This window comes from Fusarium odoratissimum (assembly GCF_000260195.1).
Source record: "Fusarium odoratissimum NRRL 54006 unplaced genomic scaffold supercont1.13, whole genome shotgun sequence".
NCBI classification, from domain to species: domain Eukaryota; kingdom Fungi; phylum Ascomycota; class Sordariomycetes; order Hypocreales; family Nectriaceae; genus Fusarium; species Fusarium odoratissimum.
The window spans coordinates 1-21793 of record NW_022158699.1 but is presented as its reverse complement, the minus strand read 5'-3'; the positions used below and the strand labels follow the sequence as shown (position 1 = coordinate 21793).

Below are 21793 nucleotides of genomic sequence, written 5' to 3'. Positions count from 1 at the left end.
AAGATGGAGAGCTTTCAAAACTTTAAAAATCAAAAATACATGTATCGAGATACCAATAATAATTATAATACTAATCGAAAGCTCCCCTGCTTCATCTGAACTAAACTGCTAGCTGCTGCATATGCTGGGCTGAAAACAGCTGCTCCTTCGCCACGACCATCTCCGGATGAAGTGCCTCAGGAGTAATATAGAAGCCAAACCCAGCAGCATTCTGCCCATGCGCATAGTTGGCGGTGATGGGGCTTATATTCAGTAGACTTGTCGCCCATGCCTTGGTTTCGGGCTCCGCCTCTAGGACACTCATCGCCACCCCCATAGGGAACAGGTACAGGAACGAGGGTTCCTTGCTTCGGCAATGATGATGTGTTACCCATTCAAAAACTCGACAAATCTCCATGGCAGGATCTCGCACCGTGACAGCACCGCCGGGTCGTTGAAGCGGTTCAAACGATAAATAGTTAGTGGCTGGTTCATCGGGCATGGCAGCATCAGCACACGCTTCAATGCGCGCGCTTGCGCTGACTGGGTCAATCTTCCAGTAAAGCGCGATAAGCCACATCAGTGTAGCATTGTAGAGCATGAGCTCTGTCGCAAGTGCGAACTTGCCTAACCTCAGTCGCCCCGACTGCCTGGAAGTACCAATAGAACCAAGAGCTTCGGCTGCTCGGCCATTAAGTTGGGGTGTGTTGCTGGCGTCGGATTCAACATGGTTGCCAGAACGGGCTTGCCATTGCCATCGCCAGAGGTAGAGGGCAACAAGCTGCCTCTCAACTCTTTCCAACAACTCTGCTCTTGAGTTTGGCCCATCCTCATCCATCGACTGGGTTGCTTCGTGGTCCTGCAGAATCCCAGGCACAACCACCAAGATGTCCAAGAGCTGGCTTTGTGGCGTCTTGAATCCTTTGTTACGATCATATGGGACCATCCGCCAGCGCTCCTCTTCGAGAAAGAGACGCTGTTTGCCGTATAGACTTGCAACAAGCTGGAAGTCTAATTTAATATCATAATCTTGACTTGAGGAGCTTATTTGATCTTACCAAAGTCGCCCTTGTTGCCTCGAACGCATTGAGAAAAGGCTGCGCCTGAAAGGCCTCTGGCCCACAGAGGTGCAGCAGCCTCGCAAGCCCTCGGAGATGGAACACAGCACCAGTTTGGTCGGCGTAGGATGCCTGGGTAAAGTCAGCATCATGTAATCTTCAACCTCGGCTTCCGGTCCCCACAGCATGCATCAGCAGCACAAGAATGGGCACCAGCAAATGTTGCCCTCCTTGAACAGCGCCGCTTCCCAGTGCACCAGCCAATGTCTTCAAGCACTTTCCATACTGCACAACACCCTTGAATTCAATGTCTGGCTTATGGTTAGATCTCCCAAAGTTGGCCTCGGAAAGCGCCTTGGTGGCATCCAGGGAGAGACTTCCAAGCTTCCCAGCAGCCGCCTGGTCAAGCCACGGGGTTCCGTAGCTTCGCCAGACAAAGTTGGAGAACATGAAAGCGAAGCAAAAGTCTCCCTGGAACGCAATCAGGCTCATCTCAGGAGGCGGGGAGGCTACTCGGCTCATGGTTGAGGGCGTGGCTTTGTGGCCCGAGTGCGAGGCATTTTGTAGGGACACTTCGTCTCGAGGAAAGGGGGCTGTCGAAGTATGATGCCAAAGTCGCTCCCTGTTGAACCCCAAGCATTCAAAACCCCCTTTCGTGCAGCGAAGACAGACGGGTTTGGTTTCATCTAGGACCACCCAAGCAATCAGGATCGCCGATCGGGCGCGATTGAGCGTGATATGGAGTAAGGGAGCAGATCTTACCGCATTTTACTCGGCGCTTTCTGCAGGTATTGCAACCTTTGCTACGGCCTGGAACACCCACCATGCTAGCATCAATTGGAACTCGTCGCAGTTGTTGAGTTGGCCGGTACTAGAGAGTTCCTCGGCTGCTCGCGCAATGATTCCTTTTGAGGTGACAGCCACTTATATAACTTGGGCCATGCATTGGTAGGGCTTAGCGGCGGATAAGAGCTACGGTAGCGCCGGCATTAGTGCTGACTTAGCTGAAGCCTAGTGCTGACCAATCGTATTACCCGGTCATGGATGGTGGACTCTCGCAGCTCTGGGAGTGGAGAATGTCAATGGGCGCAGGGCTGGCGGAGTAAGATCCGATCCCGAGATGGACACTGTTGGCAAGAGTGGAGAGGAGGAAGCCATTTCTAGATACAATCGGCGAGATTCAGGCATGGCTAGGTTTATAGAGCTTCAAAGGCTTCATTGTCACCGTGGTTGCGATGGTCTACGATTGGGCATTTCATGTATAAAAGGGTAGGGTCTGGTGCATCCAGGCATCTTATTCCCACCATCAACCACCGACAATATTCAGCCCTCAAACTTCTTTGACAATCCACTACTTCAATATTCAATATGCATTCCTCTCTCATGTTTCTCGCATCGTTCATGATGCATGGCCTTGCTGTCGGCAAATTCATTTCCCCCGGCACCGCGCAGCTCACCCAACCCTACTACCCACCAAATGCCGACTGCTGGGAGTACAAAGTTCCCGTCACCATCACCTCTGAGAACATGGTCTTTGACTTTCCGGACTGGGAAGACGACTATGCTCTCCAAGACTTCCTAACGGCTGCAACGACTCGAGACAGTGCTAGATACCCGAGCCCCATTGTCGGCACCAAGAATGAGACTGCAACTTACGCCTTGGCCGCATCCTTCTGCACGCCAAAGTATTCGGGCAAAAAGACTATAATTCTTGCGACTCACGGCATCGGGCAGGCTCGGACTCACTGGAACGCTGCCCACCAGCCAGACGAGTACAACTTCGTCCAGCATGCTATCAGCAAAGGGTACTCGGTCTGGTTCTATGACCGTCTCGGCACCGGCGAGTCTGAAAAGTGGGTAACATATTTTCCACGCACAGGCTAGTAGCTGACCTCACCATGCAGAGTCTCTGGATTCACAAACCAGCTTCGCAAGCAAAAGGCCATCCTCGTTCAGCTCGCTAAGATCGTCAAGTCCGGCCAATACACAGGTACCTTTGGAAAGCCTGACAAGCTCGCCGTAATGGGCTTTTCCTTTGGATCGTTTATCACACACTTTGCCGTAGCCGAGAACCCAACCATTGCAGATGCCGCCATCTTGACGGCCATCAACTACAACACGACGGGACTGAACGCCAAAGGCTTGATTCGCTCTTTCGTACCCCGAGTGGCATCCCTACAAAACCCCCGCCGTTTCGGACTACTGAACTCTGGATATTTAACCTGGGTTGATGCCATTGCGCAGGTCAACACGCAAGTATTGTCCACTATTCAAAAGTACGCCGCTGCTAACCGCAACCATCTATAGCTACTTCAAGTACCCGTACTATGATCTTCCGACAGCATCCTACTGTGAGGAATACAAGCAGGCATTTGCCATCGGAGAGTTTCTGACTATTGCTGATGGCGACTTTGACGCCAGTGGTTTCACCGGAGCTGCTCTCGTAGGCGCCCTGTTTCTTGACACAAGACCCTGAAGCTAACAGGATACAGGCCATCACTGGAGAGACGGACTACATCATCTGCGATGGGGAGTGTCGAGGCATCTTTGAGGAGCCGGCACGAACCATCTGGAAGAATGCCAAATTTGAGCCCTACTTGCACCCACACGCGAGCCATAATTTCAATTTTCACCACAATGCTACCGGCGCCTATGGGGTTATCACCGGTTTCCTGGAATCAAACGGTCTTTAAGCAGGGGGTGTACCTAGACGGTGGGATCCGTATGAGATGGACGACGATGGCGGGAGCACATGGTACTTTCAATTCTTCTTTTATCACGTAGTTTATTTGAGGGGGTGTTTTTCTTATGAAAAATGAAAATGAAGAAAAAAATGGAAGTTGGTTGTTTCTTGGATGACTCTAATCGCAATTCTCATTGCTTATTAGTAGCCCCGATAATTCGATTAGAATAGATAGCCTCTATAAAGAGATTAGGAAAACCAAGATTCCGGCGTGCAATACCCCAGAAATAAACACAACTTTACTAGACTACTTCTGCGTGTCACTCGTTCTCGTGAAAGAAAAGAAATCCGGCGGACTGAGACCTTGAATAGTAGTGCCCCCCTGCGGCTGACTATCCGTCTCCTGACGAGAATCTGCTGACTTGCTACCGGGTGGTTGGCTCTAAAACGAAACATAGGTTAGGAAAGGAAGTAAAAACGAGGGAAGCTAGGTTAGAGGGGACTAACCGAATCATGGCTCCGCGCATAGCTATCATTCTGCTTGTTGCGCCCTTCAGAGGGAACTGTCGATCCGGTGGGGGTGCCTGTACTGGATGAGAACTAATAGCTGTTGCCCAGTGAAACCGTATCAGGACGTACGTGATGAATCCATATCACAATCTTTGAATATCCTCTCTCGAAGAGGAGCGAAAACTTTGAGTCGTTCAGGAAGCGAGATATCGCCGTGAAGACGGACTAAATAGTTGATATTTCAATTGCATTCTAGTCTTTGCTTCACCATGAATATATAAAAGAAATTCTAACATGAATAGATGACTCTGATGGGCCTCTAGGTTTGCGTCCTACTGAATCTCAGTACCCAATGTCTATCGTATGCGAGCTGCCGCGGCAAACATTAAGTCAAGTCCTGCCTCATGCCGCGCCTACGATGACCAAAAGCGACGGGGGACTACCCGGGGAATAGCATAAAAACCCAAACCCCAATTTCTAACCCAGTTCAAGAAGGTAACTACGAGCAGGGGAGATAAGCTTGAACTCCAAATATGAGATTCTGTGATATGAGAGGTGGACAGGTCTGGCAGACTGCAGCCAATACACCTCTGACGCACCGCCTCTGGACACAATGGCGGCCACGAATTCACGTCCAAGGCAGAATCCCTCGAGATTCATTGGTTTCGCCATGCCTGAGTTTGTGATGCCTTCTGACCTAGGGGTTAGAGGCTGAACACGTCAATGCAGCTCCCAATGTGGAATCAACTTGCTGACCTGGTTGATGGCATCTCGAATAGTCTGCTATTCCTCATTGGGAAAGACATTGCGAGCTGTCTCGGCGTGGCTGTGATGGCAGCTCCACCATGGTTGCACCCCTGTCTGCGACCTGCGAGTTGACGAGGGATATGATTGGCCCTTGTTCAGACGGCTTTGTTTCCGCCGGATCTGCATCTTCAAGCAATTTCAGATGCGTCTTCCGTGAGATTGAGCTGGATCAAGGATTTACTCTTTAACCAGCGAATTGTGACTTCATAATGCCTGTCATTGACCACCAATATCCGCCTGAGATAGGGCTGAGATATCACAGCCCAGTTCCGACCCTGGCATTTCCAGTCAGCATTTCCAAGCCATCCCAGAGTACAGAGGTGTGTAAACATGGCGAGTCTGGTAGGGCGGCCCAAGGCGTCTGGTAATACCGATATGTAAAGTCATCCCGTTCTATATAAACTTGTCTCTGTCTCGCAGGTTCCATCTCCACCCTGTCCAGTCTTCCTACACACTTACACCATACACAACCAATTCCCCTTCAACTCTACCTCTTATCCCCTTCTCCACCAATCACCTCACAATATGGCTGCCATCCTTCGCAAGCTCTTCCGCCGCAAGAAGCAGCCCCCTCTGGTCTGCTCCATTTCCCTTGATGACCAGGGCCATCCCATGGGTGAAGACCCAAATCACAAGCACACAACCGCCTGTTTCATCGACTTTGAGCCCCTCGCCGTGGTCGAGCTCTTCCAGTCCCAAGGCTGCCAGGCCTGTCCTCCCGTCGTTCCTGGCATTCTCCAGGGCGCAAACCACCCAAACCTCCTTCTTCTGACCTACAACGTAACGCTCTTTGACCATATGGGCTGGAAGGATACCTTTGCCAAGTCTGCCTGGGACCAGCGCCAGCGGGCTTATGCCATGAAGCAGCAGCGCAAGACCATTTTCACTCCGCAGGTCATCGTCAACGGTGTAGCTGATGGCTCCGGTGCCGGCATCAAGGAGGGTGTCCAGGAGATTGTGCAGCGAGCCAGGGCCGCCCAGATGGACAGACCTTGGCACATTTACCTTGATGTCAATGACACGGACGTCAGGATCGATTCTGACGCTGAAATGGCGGAGGAACATGACATTATCCTCGTCCTCTACAGAAGTGGTGACGAGAAAGTCAAGATCGGCAAGGGGCCCAACAAGGGCGTAAAGCTTGATCATCGCAATGTAGTCACGGATGTGTTCAAGATTGGGAAGTGGACCGGTGGTGATAGTACACTGCCCCTTCCAGCCTCCAAGGATTCAATGAAACCAGGGGAGAATGCCGTTGTTCTGGTTCAAGAGGGCGCTGGTGGCCCTATTGTTGCCGTTGCTAAGGTTTAGAGACTGGCGGAGGTCCTGTGTAGGGCACTACCTGCTTCCGCATGTCAAAATATAGCCTCCCAAGACCTTTTAACCGTATTAGCTCATATCCTTAATGAGAAGTGTTTTACCCTTTTTAATCCTTCCGCTGAAAAATTTGTAGTTCACATGCTATGAGGAGAGGCTCAGGATGCCTGCTCGACTCCGAGTCCCACCCATAATCCATCACCAGCCTGCGTCGCGGTTGGTGCTATGCAGAATCCTGCCCTGAGCGCACTTGTTATCTCACCAATCTTCCTGTTGAGGTGGAACTCTGGGGAAAGCCCCAAGACGTGCTCAAATGCCACCGAGGACAGCCTCCGGAAGAGTGACTGAGAGACAGGGATCCAGAGGACACCTATAGTTAATAGCACTTAGCTTAGGAAGCTTAGCTATATTATAAACTCGCTAAATATATCTATGCCTATCTTCTTAAATCTTCATAGATGAAAAACTACAACCTGCATAATAAACAAACAACGCACTTCCCAATTAGGTAGGAGTTATACTTAAATCTAACATCTCAAAGAATTCTATAAAATTAATATTAAGCCTAAATAGCTAAAAACCTTGATATAAATAATTAACTTTATATATTAAAATATGAAAATTTCCTTAGAATTTTATTTATTCTATCTTATTTAGTTTTACAAGGAAATCTATTTATATTATAATTTATATTCTATTTTAATATTTCCTATAAAAAGTAAAATAGCTATAAATCAGGAAAATCTACATTATTATTATAAATCCTATTACTAAAAGTGATTTTTATAGATTTCTAATTCTTTTATTTAGAGTTTTGAGTTATTATAAGGTAGGTCTTTTTCAGTGCACAGTATAGTGCATCGCTCGCTTATCTGCGTCGCTCGCTTATCCCGCACGCTATACTATAAATCATGTATTATAAGATCTATGTCTAAGATATACAATATCCCTACCTACCATTCTCACACCAGCTGCTATTCCAAGCGTCCGGATCTGCTACTTGACCATTGATTAGACTATTGAAGAAAGCAGCATCAACTCCCTGGAATGCCCAATAAGCTGCGTCTGCCATGAAATCAGGCATGGGTAGATCAAAGGTTTCCAGCTCTTGATTCTGATGGGCCGTTGTAAGGGTACAGATTGGCGATATATGTTCCTCGTCGCTGATGAGTAGACGCTGTAGCTGCTGCTGCGTTGGCTGAAGCACTATATCACTTGATTGTGATGAGGCGATGTGCGATGACATTGAGGTTTGCTCGAAGGACGCAGAAGACGCAAGCCTGGTAGTTATAGCTGATGGCAAACTCGTGTATGAGCAATCTGTTTGAGCTGTGCTCGGAGACGGATCGGGCCATCGTGTAGGAGAGACATCAGGCGCCAACCTGACGTTTCCAAAATATGGAATCGCAAGGTAAAAAGTACGCTTCCCTTGCCCTACATCATTGCCGTCTTGGGTTTCTTTCACAATGCCGCAGCTGTAAGTATCACCGCTCTCGGCAGAATCCGCTTCGAGGGCGAGTAATTTCCTTGCCAGCTTGGCAGTCTCCCTTGTCAACTCATCGTTGTTCAACCGATTAAGCTCATCCAAGGTATCTATCGTCTTATCTATCAGCGCCCGGTCTTCTAGGCGTTGATGCGCAAGCAGCCATGTGGAATCCTGGCTCTGGCCACTGAGATGGGCGAGTAAAAGGGTCAGAGAGGCCGTCAAGGCACAAAAGTCGACGATACGACAACAGAAGACGATCCTAACAATGGCCCGGAAAGGGATATACCTGCTCAGAACCTGGCGGCTCGCATATGTGCAAACTGTTTTGTTGTAGTCGTACCGATGATCGGGGTCCTTTTTACGAAGAAGGTACGGCAAGTGCAAAACCGTGAGCAGATTGTAGTGAACGATTTGCATCTGCGCGTTTACAACTAGCGACATTACGTCGTCACTGCTCATATCTGGGCGGATATTCATTGGAGCCCACCAGTTGCTTGGTATGCTGTTCGCAATCTTGTTCATTAGGTTGTCGATCCTCTGGGTGTCTGCGAGATTATAGTCACCACGCTGGTTTCTGTTGATGATTTGTTCACATATATCAATCTGCACATTTTCCAGCCATTCTGCATCGGTTTGGCCGGCCGTCTTCTCCTCGGATGAGAATTTAGCATTTGTGATGGAAGTCGACATGTCGAGAAGAAGAGATAAGTAGCGCTCCAGGTACGCGATATGTGCCCAGGCCACGTCGCCTGAGACACGAGTCGTTGGATCATGTTGCTTCAGTGCGCTATGGCGGGCTTTGCGATGCAGTCCCATGAACTGAGCCAGAGTTGAGGCACGTCGGAGGGATATTAGCGCCCGACGGAGGTTCCCGCAGTTGATGAGATAGGCCCCTTCAAATATGAGACACTCGAGCCCTTCGAGAGAATCCAGAAGCTGGTCATGGCAAGTCACCATGCTCGACGCCAAATAGTAATACCTCCGCATGGCTTCGTTAGCACCAACTCCCAGGTGAAGAGAACCTTGGTTGAACGAAGGATCCAGTTGCTGTATGCAAAGACAGAGTTGCAAGAATTTTCGTGCAAGAAGTACCGGGTGGGCGGTGTTTGGAGGGAGGATAGATAGGATGCTAGGTGGTAGCCAATCCCCTTGATCAAACAACTGGCTGTAAGGATTACAGAGTAATTGCAGATAGATGGCGGCTCTGCCAGCCCCAAAGAGGACATTGGCATCTTGTTGAGATGGCAAAGCAGCGTGGAGAGTTCGACACGTATCCGCAAAATCGGGCAGGATAAAATCACTTGATTTAGTTGCGTCTTCTACAGGGCTGCCCGAGCCTGTTTGAATTGGGACAACTGGTGCCGCGATAGTGTTGTCCGATGTTACCTGGGACTCACATCAGACTATTGGGGAGGTGATTGCGTTTGCAGCAGATGGCCACTCACCAGTGCGGTGTCAGTGACTACCCCAGGGACAGGGACACGGCGCACATTGATACGAGCGTCCTGCCAGTCATCTCTCGCAATCGGGCATTCCGCCAATGGCTGGGGAACAAAGAACTGGTTCTGCGACGCATCATGCTGTGTCCCAGGACTATCCGTGAAAACCTTGACAGTGAGCCTCTCAAGCATCTGCTCTATCCTCTTTAGACTCTCCAAGGTTCTCGGATCTTCCTCAGGTTTAGGCACAGCAATGTCAACGAACTCCTGGCCAACGCAATGAGAGCCTCGACGTTGACATCCTACGCAGGTGGTAGCGGAGGGATGGTCGAAGAAGCATCGTGCTTTTCTTCTCTTGCCTGCAAAGAATGATTAATGCCATACAAAGAAAAAGGCGGGATAACCGAATTCTCGGTTGTCAGGCTCGCACATTCTACGCAGCTATGAGTGCCCTTGCGCAAAAGTCGCCGAGGGGTAACTAACCCAACCGGCTCGATAGCACGTACGCCTCCTTGATCCATTGAATTGAGGCGACAAGGAACAAACCTCAGGGACGAGCAGAAGATCTCCGTGTGTGGTGTAGTCTGTGTAAAGGTGTGAAGGAGTCAACGTCGTCCTTCCGCCGCGTTCCGCCGCGATGGGTGAATCAACAGTCATCGTCTGACTCAGATTTTAGTTAACAGGGCTTACACTTTTGTAGAGGTTTATACTTTTGTAGACCGGACAGATATTCTTCCGGACGCACCCCTGCTTGGGAGGAGCAAGGATCCGCTCCTTTCGGACTCGCGCCGGAGTCTCATCCGCCGGCTCAAGTACATATATATGTATGTATGTTTATACGAATATGTCTCTCTCATCGTCAGTATTGGTGAACTTTCATCGCCTCTTTGCAGGAAAAGCTCCAACGTCATCCGCAAGTCTTCCATCAATTTCATAATGTCTTCTCCTGCCAGTCTACCAATCGAGCTCCGTATTCATCCAACAGGATGGAAATCGGGCCCGGAGTCTGAGCGGTATCCTCTTTCTCTCATGGGCCATATCATGCCCAAGGTCTACGTACTGGTCGCCGAAGTGTTTGCCCTACCGGACCTTACAGACGATGATGTAACTGTTCAAAACATGACCGCCGGCTTAGAGTTTGCTATTTCACAGTTCCCCATCCTTGCTGGTGTCTTAGAAATGGACACTGCTACTGGGCGGATGTGGGTGGCTAGGCAACGGGATTCGACGGTCAGCCTACACGTCAAGTACATGCTGCGTGAAGGCGAGTTTCCGAGCTATAAAGAGCTGGCAGAAAAAGAGGTACGACACTACTGTGTTGACCAGCCCTACCACAATGGACTATGGTACTAAATGTAAAACAGTTTCCTGCGAGCTCTCTAACAGGTAGTCAACTTCTTCCGGATTTTGTCACAGCAAAACAGCTTCACTCTCCTCTTGGCGACAACAATGAAGAAGGAATCGCTGTTGCAGCCTTCCAACTTAACTTCATTCGAGGTGGCCTTATTATTGGCTTGGCAATCCATCACTCCGTATCCGACGGTCCAGGATGTGATGGGTTCCTAACCACCTGGGCAGAGAACAGTTCTGCTGCAGCAAAGGCAGCCCCATTCATCCCTGCAAAGCAGCATTTCAGCGTACACGGAACTCCATTGGATGTCGAAAGCCCAACACGTGTTCGGATGGAGGAACTCGAAAGAACTCTTGCTGTAGTACGGGATGCGGGTGGCCCAATGGCACCACCACCAGCCGGCTTCAAAATGCCATCCTTGATGGCACAGATGTGGCACTTTCCTAAAAGCAAGATTGATTTGCTCAAGACCAAAGCATCTAGCGAAGGTGTTAACAACTGGATCTCCACCTATGATGCGATTATTGCTGTACTCTGGAGTAGTGTGACGCGCTCGAAGCTGGAGATGCTCAAACCTGACATGGAGTCCAAGGCCACTCTGGTCCACGCCGTCGACACGAGAAAAGTATGGAACCCGCCCCTGCCTAAGCGTTTCTTGGGGGTCGGCGCTGCTGCGGCACGCTGCGAGCCGTTGACTGTCAACGACATCATCACAGGGAATCTGTCCAAGCTCGCGACCGAGGTGCGAGCATCAATTAAAGCCATGACTCCAGAGTACCTCACGAGCCTCCTTGAGTGGGTTGCCGGACACGAGGACAAGCGGTGGCTTGAGATCAGCATTAACTCGTTTCTGGGTATGGATTTCGGTGCGTCCAGCTGGCAAGGCATGACAGCGTATGAGACGCATGATTTCGGCTTTGGACTGCCCAAAGCGCTCAGGTGGCCGAGCCCAGCTTTTGAAGGTTTTGTTTTACTGTATCCCAGCCGAGCGGAGGCGAATGATGCGACAGGCGACGAAGGCGTCGAAGTGTGTGTTTGCTTGGAGGAGAGTTGTCAGAGGAGGTTGATGAACGATCAAGTACTCTTGGAATACGCCCAGCCGAGGGGGTTGTAGAGCTTCAATGCAAGCTGTAACCGCATAGTTTTCTCTTTTCTTTTGGTCTAACTTTTATTAATAAGTGATTGCATTGATCGACCTTGTGCTCGTGTCCTAGAGAAGACCAAGGCCTACGTCCGTCGAGGAGTGATTGAAATACCAGATTAACATTTCTGCCCTGATTCTGAAAGGCCTTCCGTATTCGTCCTTGAGAAACTAATATAAATAAAAAATTTCTGCTCTACTCTGATGAATATAGTACTACAGTTGATAGTATTATTTTAATACAAGGCATTATACTCCTTCATCTAGCCCCTATGTTAGATGTCGAAGTCGACGCAGGAACGACTGTGGATCGTGGGGTGTTTCATGGTGATGGTAGTTCCAGCTTTAAAGCTACCCCATCATGATTCTTTCCGATTCTTCATCCTCAAGCAACTTCGTTCATTCTTTCTCTTTATTAGCACGGCCCACTTCTAACACAAGAACTCTTTTATTGCGGGATCATCCGCCGCGAGGCCAACCACGGTAGCACGAGCATCGCCAATTACAGGGCCGTTGCCGATTGCTTCTGCTCCGGGCAAACTCCATCACGAGAAGCCTCTTCGACATAGCAGGCTCCCACCTGGTCCTTGTGGAGGGTCAGGCCTATCGAAAAGGGTCCGTTGCGAAGCATCGACCTCCTTTATAAGGACGGTGGCATGTACGTGCCAAGACATGCTTTTCCGCACGTTATGACAAGGGTCAATTGGCAGCCAAATGCGAGTGCCTAAGCCAAGAACCTTTAGTTGACTGCCAATAAGTTACTTAATTTCGATTCTTAGGGAAATTACTACAACCTGATCATGTCGCGGCATGTGTCCTTTTTCGCAGACTCGGGCGAGAGGGAAGAATTGTTCAGAGGTTAGAAGCACTTGATATAAGGCCCCATGACCATATACCTGTTGGACCTTTCGCCCAAACCACCAATTACGTCTCCATTTCTGCTGGTAGCAGGACCCTCCAGCGGACCTCCAGACGCATGAGCGTCACCGACAACTTCAGGATTTTAACCCAAATCAGGCGACCATCTATGCTCATTTCGAGTTAACAATCAGGTAGGGAGACGCTATGTGGTACCAATACATGAAAGCAATGTTGATTCCTGATTTAAAGGTCGGGTTTAATAATTAATTCTAAATAGTCGCTAGCAACTTGAGGATATTTCTCATCATGATATGCCACCTCAGGACAACAACCGGATTGTATCGATGTCTGGCCCACAACGCGTAACTGCCCATCGTAACGCTCAATTTCGCCGTGGCAAGGCAGACTTAAAGCTATAATTCGACTTTCATCTTTCAGTTATTGAATTTGAAGAACCATCTGTTCAAGTACCAGGATGGAGAGATGGTACCGGCTGCTCTGCCCTGATATCGAGTTTATATCCGGCAGCCCAGTCTTCCCAGAGAGCTACGAACGGCTCACGAGGTATAACTCTAATTGGGAGTGGCAAATAAAGGTCTATATTATTCCTTATAGTTATCAAAAGAAGCACGTGAGCTTATAAAATGAAGGGTAGAGTGATGTTGTACGACGATGTGATAGTGGTGGAATCGACGGGCCAGAGACGTAGGCGGTTAAGTTGCGCAAGGAAAGCAGACAGATCCAGTTACACCCCGTTCCTCCCCCAATAAGACAGCAACTGTTGTTTGAACACGGGACATTCGTGCACGATAGGCCTCCGGGGATGGGAGGCTTTTAGCAAGCGCCAGCATTGGGGTTCGCGCTAGTAGCTGGTTAGACATCGCAATAACATTTAATAAGCTGGCAACATACCTGAACTCCTAGTTGTCGTAAGCGCGTCGGCCACCCTTATCGCAGCCAGTGATCTCAAGTTTCAGGTAGTAGTAGCAATCATACTCGGACAGGGTCGTGGAGCCGCCTGTAAGACGCTTGACCTCAAGGTCGGCGTGCTTGCCGGGGCCAGGGACGAAGATGCAGTGCGTCTTTTTCTAGCCTTGACCATAGCTGCCACTCAATACGCTCGCCCTGCACCCGTCCCGCAGTTATTACAGCACAGAGTCTTTCATGGAACCCCAAGACTCGCCGCTCTGGTGGCAAGCAGCCTCAGAGACAGCAACGAGGGGCACGAGGGCGAGGACGATGTTCAAGAGCTGCATTTTGGCGGTTGTGGGTGTGGATGGAGATCCAGAAGGCGAGTGCTTGAATATGTGTTGTCTGCGACTTCTTTCTACCTCGACATTTCGGCTTCGCGAGCCTACGACATTTCGGGCTCTGCGCTCTCGATTTTGCGCCGTACAACTGACCTCGGCAGCCTCGGCTGCCCGAACAACACCAGCAGCCCTCAGCTGCTCGACTTTCTAGGCCCTCTGTTGCCCCCGACCTCGAATGCATGAGCCCTACATGGCTTGCTGCCCTTTTTGCAGCTCGGAAGCTGTATGACTGATCTCTGCAGTTTCATATGCCTAGAGACCCTCTTCCTCTTTGTAGCCCCGGCTGCTGCCCAGAATATAACCGGGCTTTGATAATTTGTCTTACGGGCTGAGACCATTTGATAAAACCGCTGGGTCGAAATGGTATAGAGCTTGCCTAGAAACTATGAAAGGAGGCGACTACCTCGTCTACAGAGCAGCGTTCTGGCCACCTTGGGTTTTTCTCCTGCGAGGGTTTTTCCTAATAATGCATGGTTCTAGGTTGCAGCTATTGGTAATCTTAGAGGTTATAGATTTCTTGCCTTAGGGTGTGGAAAGCTACTTGATTTATCTATGTAAGAGAATTCTAGGCTGGAGAGGGATAAGTTCCTGCTGACAGGATGCCCTCTTAAAAGTAAGGCGCCTTTGTGCCAATGATATGCTGGATGAACTAGATGGAATAGCAGCTACATAGGAACTCTTCCTGAAGTACCCTGTAATAACGTCTAAGACGATATGCTTGAAACGACTGTAGGGCTGGCTACGAGTGGGAAACTGCCACTTGGGGTTTGAGCAACTTAGCTCTCCGTTGATGCGAGGAAACATTGCTGGTATTCTGAGTGAGATGGGATGTGACAGCAATTGTAGATAGTTTAGCTTAGCACGTCCTGTGCTCCCTTAGGCGACTTCTGGGGCCTCACGGCCCCCCCGACGAAAAATACATACAGACACTTTGCCCCTCTAAGGGGATTGTGTGGCGTATAGCCTCAGGACGAAAACTAATCAAATCAAATCAAATACCACAAAACCCCAGGACGCCGAAGGATGAAGTGGGTAATGTGGGTACTCGGCCCGGGTGCCCATGTTTCAGTCGCCCTTCCTTGTGAAGTGGAGCCTGCATTAAACTTCAACCCACGAACTCGGAACAACGCAAAGCTTCAAGAGACGTGATGATTACCTTTCGATTGTGCCATTTTGAGGATTTCTGAATAGACATACTATAAGCCATTTGAAGAGCCTAACCCGCTGTCGTTAAGATGTACGAAGTAATCGCCGTTCAAAGACACTCTTTGGCAGATCGAATACTCAGGCTGCATGCAACAACCGTTCTAGCCAATTCAGCCGTCGGCCATCAACTATTGTATGTTGGTTATAAGTGTAGATACAAATAACCACCAGCGCACCCAGTCGCCTGGCTACGGGTGTGAATTTTAAGCCGTGTTAGGCATCATTTCTCCAATTGCGACAAGCGGGGAGAGACCTCGATGGACGAGGCCGTACATACCAACATTCTCGGCCTCCGGGTTCTTGCTGCTTGCTTACCACGAGACAGCAGGGTTTTCCCGCACGGAGTCGAATTGAGAGCTCTCGACTTTTGCTTTATATAAAGGAGCTACCTCGCCGCAGCTTCGAGGAAGAGAGTGTTCCAGCAGACACCGCGCTGTCAAGATCAACTTTGGCCTGAAGGTCTCTCCCCTTTTTCAAGCTTGTCCCATAGTATTCTCGCCTCAGCATCATGAGAGCCTCTTTTCTCACCGTTATTCTCTTCGCAGCCTTCGCTGTCGGGCTCCCTTCTCAGCCCATCGAGCAGCGAGGCGAATCCGCCACCCTCGACGAGGTAACCGCGGCGGACGCTCCCGCTGGGTTGACCATCACCCCTCGCTCCCTGGCCAGCGACGCTGGCGATTCTTCCGATGCTTCGACGGTCGCAGTCGTTCTTAGAGAGGCTGAACCTGCCGACAATAATTACCCGGCCGTCTCCGTCGACGAACGTGACATCGAAGCGCGCCAATATGCGATTTGACCTAGACCCAAGATCCATGGAAGTTCAAAGTCAAAGCCAGAGGCCGCCACCTCATCAACATGTGGTCAAGCGGGTCAGTCCAATTCCAGACCTGCTTCAAGGCCACGGGATTCTGGTCCTACGATTACGCCATCGCTTGTGCTTTGCGAGATACCGGCGGCCGCGTCTACACACTATCGCGCAAGGGCTGCATCGAGGGCACCTGGGAACCGAGCAGCCTGACTCACTCTAAGGATGAGACTAGGTACAACGCCGATGTCCAGACACACTGGAACGACATTGTTAATGGCGATATGAATATGCACTGCCGAGTCACCATGTCCAACTCGATCAGTTGGAACAGGCTCAAGCAGCTGGTTCAGGATGTTATTGACATTATTAAGACGGTTGGAGGTATTTTCGCAGCTGTGATTGTTATCTTTTGAAGCCTTCCACAGGCTGGCTGGTCTTCAGCGACGGCCAAGACGGAGGGAAGGGAAGATATCGTAGTCGTGTTAGTAAATACTGGCTATGAGATGAGTAATCCTTTTGCTTTCTTCTTGTGTTTATTGGTTATATTTCATATTTAGGCATGTATTTCATGCTTGTCTTTGCCATTTATTTAGCAACTTGCCGTTCTTTAATATTTCAGCACCCTCACAGCATTAAACATGCCTCTTTCGCGACCACCGATTCGAGTATCATATTTTCAAGATTGTGACAGCTGTAGAGACTATACCTGCGGCCAATACAAACGGCATAACATCCGGCGGGAGCCATCGTTTCACGAAATGGCTTGCGGTGCTTGAGATAATAAACGCTGAATGGAATTTTCTGTCAGTACGCATGACACGACCAAGATTAGGAATGATAGAAACCTTAGCGAGTGTGATAATTTCTGGGTTGTAATCCGATTGCGCCCAGGATCCTATCGTAACTGCAGCCATCAGAAGAAAACGAAATATCGCAAGAATGGCACAGGACCAAGAAATCGATTCTCCAAACGGAGTGTAGACTGCAAAGGTGCAAACAGCAACATACATAATGAACATTACGCTTAGTGTGCCTAAATCATTTGCATCCTAGGGCTCGTCTCTCTCAGCTTAATTAACTATAATCTTCCTGGGGTGTGAGGAGGGTTGTAAGGATAGTGACGCGGCAGCAGCAGAGTGCGATGCATTCGATAGCTGCCCTACTTCCATTCACGCCTCTCCAGAAGGCTTCAAGTAAATTGAAGGAGTTCAAGGCGGCGCTAACTTTCCACAGCGTTCGTCCGAATTCAAGAACATCTTTCGTTATGAAGGCGGATCTCATAGTTACTCCATTCCTCTGAGCGATCCTGTAATAAAAGCAGCTTCATTATAGAAATTTGGCAAAGATCAGCGGCGATTATGGGGTGTGACTAAGACCATGTATTTTCCAGAAAATCTATCTAATGCATATAAATCCATCTGACCTTACACCCAAAAGGCAGGTATCTAATAACCATTTACGCCACAATATTTATACTTTAGTTTGCCTTTTCCAAAATGGCAGTTCGTACTTGTATAGATATAGACCAATGTGGTTGGCTTAAGCTTCTTTACCCCGCAACCTTACGGTAGCATTTGAGAGTGGGTCAGGGTATCGTGGCACCAATAAATCACGAGCTCAAGATGCCAGATCATCCAAGATACAATTTGTAGTTCCAGACGTGCCAATGTTATATTTGCAATAATAAAAATTACTTTAAGTTTGCTTCGTTCTAACACAAGATATGCATGAACCACTACGCAACTTCTGCGATCTCCTTGCCACAAGCTCTGCCAAGAAAAAGATTTGAAGATGGCAAAATTGCAGATGTAACTGCGGAGACGTCCTTGGACGATGAGATCGTCAGGATGGAAGAACGGTTCTCGCAGTTGCTGCTCGCCCACCATGGTCCGGGTGCTGGGGTGCCGCCGAGCAACCGGCGGCACAGCTTCAGCATCCACGGCGCACAGTCGGGCACACCGCTGCGCTTCAGCGCGGCGATGAAATCCTGCTAGCTGTTGTAAATGCGTTCCAGGAACTTCTGCAAGACAGGATTTGGTTCGAGGAACTTCTGCAAGGCGGGGTTTTGTTCCAGTAACTTCTGCATGGTAGGGCTGGAGTCGTCGTTTATAACAGGTCCTGCGACTGCTACCAGCTCCACTTTGGGAGCTGCCTCTTCTCGTTGGTAGCGCATGTGCATCAGCTAGCCCCGGCGTAGGCGCTCGAATGCCCATCGGAGCCAGGACAACCTGACGGAGTGGGGCTTGCACGATCTGCCTCCAACACTGAGATCATCCTCACCCTTCACCATCAATCAATGCGGAACGCATCGCTGAGGGCGGAATGCGATAGTTATATCAGTTCTGGAACGTCTACGTTAGGCGCAGTGCTTTATAGCCTATGCGTGGCCTGTCAGCAGTTCGCGTATTGGCTGTGTGCTTTCAGACACGGTGTGCATTTGCCATCATTTACAACTGGTGCGCTGGGCTCTATTTAAGCCTTTAAGCTAGAGAATTTATGGCCGATCACTGGCTGGGATCCATTTAGCCTGGAAGAAGGAAGGCGTAGAGCCAGAAAGCTATTTGGGCTAGTTCGTCGGGGCAATATCTCTTAAGGGAGGTCATTGAGGGGCTAGACAACCTCCGAAGCCAAGGATAGGAGCGACAATCTTCGGTAGATCCGAGCACATATCAACGTTCCTAGCCATAAGGCCGCAGACTAAGGAGCAAAGAAAGCCGCCAGATACGACCCTATTACCGTAAGACCAAGGGTTATTCGGATAGAAGCTTCATCCGCTGACAGGCTACACGCCCAGTTGCTGAACACATACCCATAGCTTCCCTCAGTCCCTCGACATATTTATTTGGCATGTAGACTCCAATTTCTGTCTATAAATACTGCTCAGATTGACGCCCTTCCCAGCTAACAGCAAACCCAACTTATATATCACCTTTTACAACAGCAAAGCGTCCTCCCCACTTGTATGTCCTTGTCACGCACGTCGCCGCTTTATACTCACGGTTTTTCTAGATCCATTACAATGGTTAAACCAACCTTCCTTGTCTACGCTCTAGCCACTGTGGCTGGTGTCCAGGCGTGCAAGAAGACCTGCACCAGTACCGGCGAAGTGAGCGGACGCTGCAACTATAAATGCACCGACGCATGCCCCGATCTGGGACCGACGGCGGCCCGCAATAAGTTTCTTTCTGCCCTCCTGGAGGATTATGATTGCCGAAAATCGGGAGCTGCCGGTCTATCCTGCAAGAAGACTGCCGCTTTTGGTTCCTGCGGTTCCCACTACTGGAAATGCGGGGACGATTGTTAGGCTGGCTCTACCATACTTCTCCGCGCCGTCAATATCATCAGGATGTTTGCAACACCCGGCGGGGAACGATATAGTTTAGCTGGAAATTTGGCCCGTTCATTGAAGGGTACCTATTTCCTTTTTATGTTACCAGCTATCAGTCACAGAATTGTGGGGGACATATGAGATGATGGGAGTTATACTATGCCAAGAGATGCCAATGCTAGCTACTTATTTCCAACCCATTCTATCAATTATATTAAAGGTCTAAGATATTCCTCCTGATATCACCCCTGTTATATGTTAAGAATATAAGCAGAATTTAAATATGGGTTATAACTTTGTCCCACTTGAAATACCAATGGATTGAGGCAGCACTAGATGTCACAGTTGTTCTAGACCGCTGTGCCATAGGGCAAAAGATTAGTCAATAATCGCTATTACGAATGCTGGGCACACTAGCTGCTCTTTTAAGCCAATCGTTGTCCAGAGGACCAGACCATAACACAATCCATAAGGCTTGTCCCGAGCCGTTGGAATCCGAGCCAGAAGGCTAAATGTTTATCTGGTGTGGCAGCTAGCTAACCCCTAAGGCTACACTGTACTGCCCTACATGCGCGTATTTAATTGGGCACCTTATCTCCTGAGAGCTCTTAGGGCTGCAACTCGTACCCTGCCCCACTTTATCCCTATCATTACAGCAGTACGAGCGGGGTACCTAAAGCATTAATTTCCAACCTTATACAGCTAAATTACTATACAATCTATTGCAATTAAAACAATGAATACATCTTCAGATCGCGGTGAAAGACAAGAAGAGGTCGATTCCTATGATGACAACAGCTTCTATAAGCAACACAAGGGCCCCGGCATAGGCCCCAAGGAGCCTGCCGGAGCTAATGATTTTCCGGCCGATAAATCTCGAGGCTTTAATTTCAGCCCTTTTATCGTACAACCTTGCAATTATTACATTAGTTATTTGCCTAATACACTACTTAATCTTTCTAACTTTTTATGCCTAAATTGCTGCTTTAGCAATAAATTAAATATACTAATAGCTAGGTTTATTACCTAATTAAATATAGCATAGTTAATAGCTAGAATAACCTACTTTAAGAATAATTATAACTCCAAGCTTAGGAAGGAATCTCTGTTATATAGATCGATATATAGCTTAGTATGCTAATTTATATATAAATTTATAAGAAAGGGAAGCTTAGAAGCTATTAGAAGGCTCCCTGCCTAGGAGAATAAGCCCTTTATACTTAGCTATTAAGTTTATGCCCTATAAGATATTTTAGTTAATTTACTACTGCCTTTATCCCTTTAATTATACTAAGATTAATAAAAATGCCCCCTTAGTAAGGGTATTTAAAGCTGCTAAAGAGTAGTCTAACTATATATAGAGGGTATTAGCTGCACTCTTTTAACCAGGCTTTTATCTTATTATAAATAAGTATATAATCTACTATATAGGCAGATTAATAATAATAACTATTATTAAAGGAAAGCTAAGCCTATTAGGCTTTAAGATCTAGGTTATTATTTAAGAAGGCTTCTTTATTAGATAGCTTTGGTATTATAAAGGCTTAAATTATAATGCCTTAGATAGAGGACTAAGGTAAAAGAGAGGTAGCCCTAGTAAATAAGATAAAGAGGCAGCTAATAAAGAGGCAGCTTTTATTATATAACTAGGTAATAGGCAAGGAGTTATTATTTCCTTACATAATATACTACTAATGTATGTGATAAGCGAGTGGCACAGATAAGCGAGTGGCACAGGACACTGTATAGCTAAAAATAGCTTACCCTATAGTAATTTAAATCTTAAATAAAATAATTAAAAATTAAAGTAAATTACTTTTAATAATAGTATAATTAGTATAATAAGAAAGTATTTTTATAAGATTTTTATTTATTTAAATTTATATATAAAACTATTACAACCCCCGCGGTTACGTCACATGTACCCCACTCTTTTCAACCTATCAGTAAGAGATCTAAGAATAATCACGCTCTTAACCATAATTATCTCCGGAGGATTATAAAGTAGACTATAATCCCTCCATTTTAATTACGACCCTAACTGTGATTGCCAATAGATTACTTTAGTATATAGAATATATTTATTTGCACTTTTATAGATTTAAGCTTACTAGCTATTAATAAAACTTCTTTATATTAATTAAGCCTAATATATATTAAATCTACTATTAAGAGATGTAATACTTCGATAAGCTTAGTTATACGCCCTATGTAATCTGCTAATAATAAACCTAGCACGGCTTAGTTTAATATAGTTAGACCCTAACTGTTATATGTTAATAGCTCTTATTTAGACCATACTGCATAACGCTAAGCAATATAAACGCAATAGCCGCCTATGTTAACCCCGTCTAGTAATATGCTATATCCTATGCTGCTCTAGCACCTATTAATAATAACTAGGATATAGATAATAATTCTAAGAGTAGCACCGACTCTGATATTGCCTATCAACCATTCAGCTACGACTTTGCATGCTAGGTCGTAGAAAATGCCATAGAAAAAAAAA

At 47.8% G+C, this 21793-nt stretch overlaps 9 protein-coding genes across 10 annotated transcripts; 5 read left to right on the top strand and 4 right to left on the bottom strand.

Annotated features, from left to right (window-relative positions):
- Positions 1 to 100: 100 nt before the first annotated feature.
- FOIG_08372 (uncharacterized protein) lies at positions 101 to 1916 on the bottom strand (the record flags this gene model as incomplete). Its single annotated transcript, XM_031208405.1, has 4 exons — positions 1800 to 1916; positions 1221 to 1723; positions 1038 to 1169; positions 101 to 982 (listed from the first exon to the last, which is right to left on the bottom strand). Exons 1-4 carry the CDS (start codon positions 1861 to 1863, stop codon positions 101 to 103), a joined length of 1581 nt encoding a protein of 526 aa, XP_031061411.1. The 5' UTR covers positions 1864 to 1916.
- Positions 1917 to 2405: 489 nt separating this feature from the next.
- Positions 2406 to 3730, top strand: FOIG_08371 (uncharacterized protein; the record flags this gene model as incomplete). Its single annotated transcript, XM_031208404.1, has 4 exons — positions 2406 to 2890; positions 2942 to 3298; positions 3345 to 3480; positions 3530 to 3730. The coding sequence occupies 4 exons, from the start codon at positions 2406 to 2408 to the stop codon at positions 3728 to 3730; spliced, it is 1179 nt and encodes a 392-aa protein (XP_031061410.1).
- A 1832-nt stretch (positions 3731 to 5562) lies between these two features.
- FOIG_08370 (uncharacterized protein) lies at positions 5563 to 6348 on the top strand (the record flags this gene model as incomplete). Its single annotated transcript, XM_031208403.1, has 1 exon — positions 5563 to 6348. The coding sequence occupies one exon, from the start codon at positions 5563 to 5565 to the stop codon at positions 6346 to 6348; it is 786 nt and encodes a 261-aa protein (XP_031061409.1).
- An 895-nt stretch (positions 6349 to 7243) lies between these two features.
- On the bottom strand, positions 7244 to 9938 carry FOIG_08369 (uncharacterized protein). 2 transcript variants are annotated; one of them, XM_031208402.1, is made up of 3 exons: positions 9710 to 9938; positions 9286 to 9638; positions 7244 to 9226 (listed from the first exon to the last, which is right to left on the bottom strand). In XM_031208402.1, exons 1-3 carry the CDS (start codon positions 9798 to 9800, stop codon positions 7304 to 7306), a joined length of 2367 nt encoding a protein of 788 aa, XP_031061408.1. In that variant the 5' UTR covers positions 9801 to 9938; the 3' UTR covers positions 7244 to 7303. The 2 variants fall into 2 exon arrangements, with proteins under 2 accessions (XP_031061408.1, XP_031061407.1); XM_031208401.1 differs by having other exon boundaries at positions 7244 to 9232; positions 9710 to 9937.
- Positions 9939 to 10215: 277 nt separating this feature from the next.
- On the top strand, positions 10216 to 11744 carry FOIG_08368 (uncharacterized protein; the record flags this gene model as incomplete). The annotated part of the gene is made up of 2 exons (XM_031208400.1): positions 10216 to 10581; positions 10644 to 11744. The coding sequence occupies 2 exons, from the start codon at positions 10216 to 10218 to the stop codon at positions 11742 to 11744; spliced, it is 1467 nt and encodes a 488-aa protein (XP_031061406.1).
- A 1808-nt stretch (positions 11745 to 13552) lies between these two features.
- On the bottom strand, positions 13553 to 13888 carry FOIG_08367 (uncharacterized protein; the record flags this gene model as incomplete). Its single annotated transcript, XM_031208399.1, has 2 exons — positions 13553 to 13720; positions 13787 to 13888. 2 exons carry the CDS (start codon positions 13886 to 13888, stop codon positions 13553 to 13555), a joined length of 270 nt encoding a protein of 89 aa, XP_031061405.1.
- A 1768-nt stretch (positions 13889 to 15656) lies between these two features.
- On the top strand, positions 15657 to 16369 carry FOIG_08366 (uncharacterized protein; the record flags this gene model as incomplete). Its single annotated transcript, XM_031208398.1, has 2 exons — positions 15657 to 15912; positions 15957 to 16369. The coding sequence occupies 2 exons, from the start codon at positions 15657 to 15659 to the stop codon at positions 16367 to 16369; spliced, it is 669 nt and encodes a 222-aa protein (XP_031061404.1).
- Positions 16370 to 17946: 1577 nt separating this feature from the next.
- Positions 17947 to 18129, bottom strand: FOIG_08365 (uncharacterized protein; the record flags this gene model as incomplete). Its single annotated transcript, XM_031208397.1, has 1 exon — positions 17947 to 18129. The coding sequence occupies one exon, from the start codon at positions 18127 to 18129 to the stop codon at positions 17947 to 17949; it is 183 nt and encodes a 60-aa protein (XP_031061403.1).
- An 846-nt stretch (positions 18130 to 18975) lies between these two features.
- Positions 18976 to 19260, top strand: FOIG_08364 (uncharacterized protein; the record flags this gene model as incomplete). The annotated part of the gene is made up of 1 exon (XM_031208396.1): positions 18976 to 19260. One exon carries the CDS (start codon positions 18976 to 18978, stop codon positions 19258 to 19260), a length of 285 nt encoding a protein of 94 aa, XP_031061402.1.
- Positions 19261 to 21793: the final 2533 nt, after the last annotated feature.